At 55.2% G+C, this 7,461-nt stretch overlaps 1 protein-coding gene across 1 annotated transcript in view; it reads left to right on the top strand.

Annotated features, from left to right (window-relative positions):
* The window catches only part of PTPRF (protein tyrosine phosphatase, receptor type F), an 82,398-nt gene that overhangs the window by 23,157 nt on the left and 51,780 nt on the right, over nucleotides 1-7,461 (top strand). The window contains exon 5 of the mRNA XM_023752810.1: nucleotides 6,880-6,898. Within this exon, the coding sequence (XP_023608578.1) occupies nucleotides 6,880-6,898 (19 nt within the window). The remainder of the gene's footprint in view (nucleotides 1-6,879; nucleotides 6,899-7,461) is intronic.

Here is a 7,461-nt window from a genome sequence, read left to right as displayed (position 1 = left end):
ATTCAGAGGGTCTTCTGACCGGGCCCTCTAAACTTCAATCTCCAGTAAGTGCTGTGGGGCAGCCCAGGGGGCTGGGGGGGCCCAGGGGAGAGGGAGCTGCTGTCTAAGCTGAACCCTGAGGGTAAGTGGGAGTTGAGGTGGGTAGGCAGGAAGAACAGCATCAGCATGTGCCAAGGCCCAGAGGCAGGAGAGAATGGAGCTTCTTCGATGGTGTGTGGAGCTGGAGGGCACAGAGAGAAGAGGGGAAGAGCAATTTAGCACTTTCCTGGGGACATAGGAAGCCATGATCAGCCCCCAGCCACAATGGATTCATCAGTTTGAATGTGTCTGCATGTATTTTCAAAATATAGTATTGATTGTTGCTTTTTTTAAAAAAAAAAATTACAATGACATTATCTGTTCACTATTGAATACTTGATAAGTATAAAATAGTGCATAGGAAAAAATAAAAATCACCTGTTACCTTACCTCTGCTATTAACATTTGGTTAGTTCCTCATAGTCCGTTCTCTGTGCATGCAATATCTATGTAACAAAAATGGGATCGCATTCTGCCCAATGATTTGCAGACTGCCTTATAAAGAAACCTATCATGAACATCTTCCTCTTCATTAAGTATTCTTCTGCATCATTATTTTTAATGGCTGTGGGTAAGTGTCACATGGAAGTACCCTCATTTATTTAGCCATTCCCTTATTGTTGGACACACATGGTGTTCCCAGGTTTTTGCTTTTACAAATAAGGTGCTATACACGTCCTTGCAGATGAGATGTGTTCCCCTTCCTGATTATTTCCTTATTCTACATTCATGGAACTGGAATTGCTGGATCAAAATGGCACATTCGTTTCTAAGGTTTTCAATATTTCCAGAAGATTGTGTCAGTTTACACTCCCACCAAGCAGGTCATAAGGGGCCTCTTTTCTGCACATTCTTACCAGCAGTGGCAATTATCATTTTAAAAAAAAATCTTTGCCAAGTTAATACGCAAAAAATGGCATCTCAATTTAATTTGCATTTCTTTGATTACAAGAGCAGTTAGTTGAGCATCTTTTCACACTGGCCATTTTCACGCTATGGCTTTATGGGTTCACACACGCATCCATTCAGTAATTCCTTTGGTCTGTGTGCCTCCTGTGAGGCAGGGCTGGGCCTCCCCCTTCAAGGGGCAGTGGAAGACAGTGGTTAAGAGCAGGGGCTCTGACCTCTCTCACCTCGTGACCTTGGGCAAGTAGCTATACCTCTGAGCCTCACTTGCTCCACCTGTAAATAGAGATACCCTACCTGGCATCCAGGCTGGTTGGGAGGGTCACATATGATGTAGTTAAGCATTTCACAGGATTCCACATGAACGGTAGCTGCTGGAATGTTGGGCTAGAAGCTGTACATCCTGGGGCCCAGGCAGCTGAGCTGGCGGTACCTGGCTTCCGTGCTGCCTGGCTTTATCTGGTGGTGCAGCTCCTACCTTTTACTCCCATGGGTGGTACATACCTGGGCGGCGGGGGCCCAGAGGACAGGCCCTGGGCCAGGATCACCGATTGCTCAGTGTTCTGACCTGGCCACCCCTGATCTCAGGTTCCCCACTCATGACCTGAGGCCAAGTGTTCCAACACTGCCCTCCCTTCTGTTGGTGTCTGCTCCAGCAGGGAGCCATCAGCCTGGCCCTGGCATTTGGGAAATGACCGAAGGGCCAAACTCTGGTTCCTGCCCCAGAGGGCATCTTCTCAGGCTCTCATATTGGGGAAAGGGCCTCCTTCTTAGTGTGGAAAGAGAAGTGCCCCCTTTGCCCCAGCTCTGGCCTGACTCTCCCCACAGGTCCTCTGTGGGCACCCTCCTGCCCTCACCACTGCCCTGGGCAGCTTTAACTTTTAAAGGATTGAGGAGGAGGAGGAGGAGGAGGAGGAGGAGGAGGAGGAGGAGGAGGAGGAGGAGGATCTTTCAGAGCCTGAGGTGAGGGGGATTCAGACTTGCAGAGGGTCTCCGTCCAGGGGGGCCTTCTTGGATCAGGGTTTCTTTAGCAGGGTCTGGGGCATGTGTGTGCTTCTGGAGTAGGAGAGGTGTCTGATGATGTTGGAGAGTGAGGCAGGTCCCTGTGGGCCTTCATGAGCCCCTCCTGCTCCTGAAACACAGCACCCGGAAGACAAAATGCTGACTTACCGTGTTGGTCTGTGTAACCTTGACCAGCTCTAGGCTTGGCAGAGAGGAGTGGATTGGGAGGCCTCAAAGGTGCCAGGGGGTGGGGCCAGAGGAAAGCAGCCCAGACTGTGACTGCCCCGCCACTCGCCCCGCCCTGTCCTCCTGGCCTCCTGTGCCGGCCAGGAAAGCCCGAAAGCCCGGTGTGTGTAGGAATGACTGGCGCGTTGTGGGCTGGAGCCAATCACCACAAGCTGGGCTCTTGAAGGGAGTGGCTCAGGGCTGCCCAGGGAGACCTGGCTCTGGTGAGGGGTTGGTGCCCCTCTAACAGGGAGCTGGTGCCTTCAAGTTTGCCCCGTGCCCCCTGCCCGCCTTGCTCCGCATCTGGCCCAGCTTCCCTCCCACTCTGCTCCACTGGTGCTTCTGGGAGCGCCCTGATCACGGCCTTTGCACCCAGCTCCCCGGCAGAGTCCCCACTCCCCTGTGATGCCCAGGCCGCTGCTCGGCAGCTCAAGTTGGCTGGGGGCGAGCCCGTCCTGGGCTGTGAGGAGTGCAGAGCCCGCCGCCCAGCGTTCCTGTCTGAGTGGTAATTGAAGCCATTAGCGAGCTAGCCTCTCCCTCGCTGGGTAATGGCAGGAAAAGCTCTTCTCACTCCGCACTCTTGAGGCAGCTGAATCACTCCCCCTCCAACCCGCCCGCTGCCACCACTGAGACAGGGAATCTGACATTTTCTCTCTCGAGGGAGGGGGAGCAGAGGGGGAAGGGAGGCAGGCCTTGCTGCTTGGCCTTTCCCTCCAGGAGGAGGGGGGAGGGAGAGTCTTGGAGCTCAGTTAGGAGGTCACAGACTCATCCGGGCCAGTGGGGGCCAGGCCAGGCAGGACAGTGGCCAGGAAAGCCCCAGAGGCCAGACACAGAGGTGTGGCAGGGCCCTGGTGACCGGAGTAGGTTCTGGAAGGGTCAAGAAGGAGGGAGAAGTGGCGGGGGAAAGGCTGAGGGCACAGATGAGCTGTTTCTGACTTTGTCCTGGGGGTCTGGCTCTGAGGGCTCTGGGTGCAGGTGGCAGCGTTAGCCTTATGGTCATGGATACAGCAGATGATTGTGTACCCTCTGTGTGGTGTGGGGGCCCTATGTGCCATGTGTAAGGCAGTATGTGTGTAAAGTGTGTGGTGCAGTGTGTATAGTAGGTGTGTGCCTTACAGGTGGTATGTATAGCAGGGGATGTGCAGCAGACTGTGTGTGTGTGTGTGTGTGTGTGTGTGTGTGTGAGTGTGCATCAGGCATGTGCGGGGTATGGTGTATACAGCAGGTGGTGTGAGGAGCACAGAGCCTGCCATCTTGCAGTGTATGTGCATCAGACTGTGAGAGTGTGGTGTGTATAGCAGGTGGTGTATATCATGCACTGTGTGTGTGTGTGTGTGTGTGTGTGTGTGTGTGTTGTATGTGTTGTGTATGTGGGATGGGGTGCAAATACAAGGTCCGCACCTTATAGGCTGTGTGTACAGCAAAGGGCTTATGAAGCAAGCATTCTGGGCCCATTGTCTCTGGGACCCCACAGGATCCCTGCTCGGAGCTGTTGGCCGCGGGGACAGAGGATGAACTCAGGACAGAGTGGTTGGGCTGACCACTCTGTCCCCATCATGACCACAGCAGCATCTGAGACCATGCAGATCTGAGACTCGGCATCCATTTCCCGGAGAGTTCTGTGCCCCAGGCCTGTGGGTGGGAAAGATGCCGGGTAGGAGGGCACTTCCAGTAGGCCTTTGAAGTTCACACTCTGGGTTTCCTGATACCTAGTATCCCCCATTTTTTCTAGTTCTGATCTGCCTTCAAAATGCCCAAGGGGAGCCCAGCCGGTAGGCTCAGTGGTTGAACATCAACTTATGAACCAGGAGGTCAGGGTTCAATTCCCGGTCAGGGCACATGCCCAGGTTGCAGGATCGATACCCAGTAGGGAGCGTGCAGGAGGCAGCTCATTAATGATTCTCTTTCATTGATGTTTCTATCCCTCTTTCCCTGTCCCTTCCTCTCTGAAAGCAATAAAAAAATTTTTTTTGAAAGGCCCAAGTGGGCTTCCTTCTGCCTCCTGTGGGTGGGCACAACATCTACCTCCTCTTAGCCACAGGCACACCAGGCACCTCCCCTGTGCCCGCCATGGCCCTTCTACCCCTCTAGTCACAAGGACTTACAAAGCCTTGGAGCAGGTAGCCAAGGTGGAGGTTTTAAATGACCCTGTGTGTGTGCCCTGGCCAGTGCGGCTCAGTTGGTTGGAGCATCATCCCATACACCCAAAGGTCTCAGGTCTGATTTCCAGTCAGGGCACATGCAGTAGGCAGCCGATCAATATTTCTGACATCCATGTTTCTCTCTCTCTTTGTTCCTCTTCCTTCCTCTCTCTCTAAAATCAGTGGAGGCATGTCCTTGGGTGAGGATTAGAAAAAGGAGAAACAAAAAACTTTAAATGACTCTGTGCGTGCACCTCCTCCATCCTTGGTGAGGTGCCCTATCTCTCTGGTTGCCAGAGGAGAGAGGATTTCAATCAGGGGAATGACATGATCACCTGTATGCATCAGAAAGGTCCCTGAGAGCACAGAGGCGGGTGGAAGGAGACCAGTGAGAGGCTGGGGCAGCCCTGCAGCCCAGACAACAGGTGGCCATGGGCCAAACCCAAGCGGTGGGTAGGAGAGGAAGGGACACTGGGTTACAAGCAGTTCAGAAAGCGAGGTGGCCTGCCTGGCTACCTGTGGGATGGGGGCGGTGGAGCCTCTGGTTACTGCCTCTGCAGCCAGGTAGATGGTGGTGCTGTTGGCCGCGATGCGGGTATGGGAGGGCGACCAGGTTTGAAGGGGCAGGTTGATGAGTCCTGTTGGGAACCTGTTGTACCAGGCATGGGAGGCATCCAGGGGAGGCGTCAAGGAGGCCTTGTTTAGATCCGCCTGGCAGTCCAAGGGACATCTGGAGATGGAGTTTTGAAGGCCAAGAAATGGCAAATCTCAGAGAACGAGAGCCAAGAGAGGAAGAAGGGGGCCTGGACGGAGCCCCAGAAGCTAACTCTTCCTATTGGGAGGGGAGCTGGCAGAGGAAGCTGTTGAAGAGGGGCCTGGGAGGTGGGAGGGGAACGAGTGAGACCATGGAACTCAACGAGGAAAGAGGACATGAAGGAGGAGGGAGTGGTCAGCAGGGTGGGGTGCTGTCCAGAGGTCAGGGAAGATGATGCTGAGAAGTGTCCTTTTGGTTTATCTCCATGGAGTCATGCTTGACCTTGGGGAGCATGCAGGCAGGAAGCAGTGAGGGTGACAGCTGGGCTGCAGGGGCCTGAGGAGTGAGTGGGAGGCTGTCACTGGTCTGGAGTGACTGGGCCCGAACCTGATGGAGGGGGGTAAATGGATCAGAGGAATTTCCTGAAGTGGGATGGAGGTGGGGAGCTCCAAGAGGAGAGTCTAGCATGGGCCAGGGCCGGACGCTGAGTGTGGGTAGGGTGTATGCCCAGGGAATGCCCCTCCCCCCAGCCAGCTTGGTGTGCGTGGTAGGGAGACCTCACCGGCCAGGGTGAGTAGGGCTGTGTGAGGTGCCAGGGAAGCCCTGGGTTGAGAGCGGGGACTGGGAGGGGTGGCCACGGCTGCCGACAGGCCCCAAACAGCTCAGATTAAAAAACAAAACAGGCTTTTAAGATGCCAAGTTTGATGAAATCTGAGTGCTGGAAGAGGTGGGAGTTTTCTCTTGGAAAAGCTGAAAATCAAGACTGAAAGCTGCGAAGGGAGATGGGCCCAAGTCTCAGTCAGGCTCCCCTTACTTCCTGGAACCTGGGGGTGGGGCTAGGCTCCCAGGAGAGTGTGGGATCCTGCCTGTCTGGGGAGGCCTTTGACTTGCTGGTGGGGTGGGCGTGGGGGGGTCTTGGCCTGCCCCTGCTGAGGTGGAGCTGCCTCAGGGCCAGGCCAGAGGTGGCCTTGGTTTCCTCTGAGTGCATGAGGGCTGAGGGAGCCCGCAGCTACCCACGAAGTTCCTTTCTGTGTCTCTACACATCTTTTCGGTGTCCGTGTCTGTGTCCTGTGTGTGTCTTCAGGTGCACGTGTCTCAGTACATGTATTGCATGTCTCCACATGTGTGTTTGCATGAGTCTGTTTCCACAGGTGCTTGTCACTGCCCCTCCACACACACGGAGGTTTCTGTTTTTGCACCTCTCTTTTTCACCACGTGTATCTGTGGCTGTGCATGTTTCTAGGTGTCTGTGTGTTCAGAGACGGGGTGAGGCCAGGCCCCACACTCACACACAGGGAGGGGACAGACAGTGCCACCCCAGGGAGCCTGTGTATGTGTGTGCCTGCATGTGCACAGAGATGCCAGGAAGCTGGGTAAACAAGGGTGAGAAGGTCGTGCTGACAGATGGCGCTGCCCACCCTGAGACCCTGCAAGGCGCCTCCGTCTGTCAGCTTCCCTGGTGCAGCCCCCTCCTCTGGCCCAACTCCCCCTCAGGCATCTCAGGCTGAGCTCAACAAAGAGACCTGTGTGTGCTTTGTAGGGGCCCCAGCAGCCTCCCTCTCCCAGTCACTGCCACCAGCCTGAGCGGATCCCCTGTCCACCCCCTCCCTCGTCTCATCTATCAGGACCCCTACATTTTCCTTAGCTTCAACCAGATATACCTTTCCCACCCTCCCACAGCCTTTCCTCAGGAGCCCCTCCCTCACCCATGAAAGCTCTGCCTGCCTCCCATGCTCAAGTGTTTCCTATCCTTGTATCTCCTTCCTCCTCCAGGAAGCCACCAAGGTAGCAGGTGGGCTGTGGAGTTGAACTGATCCACTCCACCACGGCTCCCAACACTCCCAACACACACACACACACACACACACACACACACACACACACGCACACACCGTCATCTTCCTCTACCCCAGTGGGGACAGCAGGAAAGGGGCCAGGTCTCCCTCCGTAGTATGTAAAAACCAGCACAGTTTGGAGCAGGAGCCATTCATGTACACATGTGCACCCACCACAGATACACAGAGGTCTGGGGGGCAGACCCTGGGAAAACGTGTGTGCACCCTGTATGTGCATATGTGCCGCAGCTGGAATCCACAGACGGCTGTAGAGACAGGCTCCTGGTACCTCCAAAGTCCCCAAGGGCTCCTCTTTCCATTCCTTATCAGAGGAGGGAGGACCTCAGCCCCACTGGGGCAGACGCTGCAGATGCCCAGGTGTTGAGGCTGCAGATGTGTGGGCACCGCCCCTTCCCTCGTGCTGTGGCGCTATCTTAGTTTTGCTTGAGCAGGAAGGACTCCTAGGAGGGAGGGTTCCCCGGAATTGGGAAGCGGGGGTCCTGGGAGGGGTCACCGCGAC

Source organism: Myotis lucifugus, unplaced genomic scaffold, assembly GCF_000147115.1.
Source record: "Myotis lucifugus unplaced genomic scaffold, Myoluc2.0 scaffold_37, whole genome shotgun sequence".
Classification (NCBI taxonomy): Eukaryota; Metazoa; Chordata; class Mammalia; order Chiroptera; family Vespertilionidae; genus Myotis; species Myotis lucifugus.
This window is presented reverse-complemented; position numbering and strand designations above follow the sequence as displayed.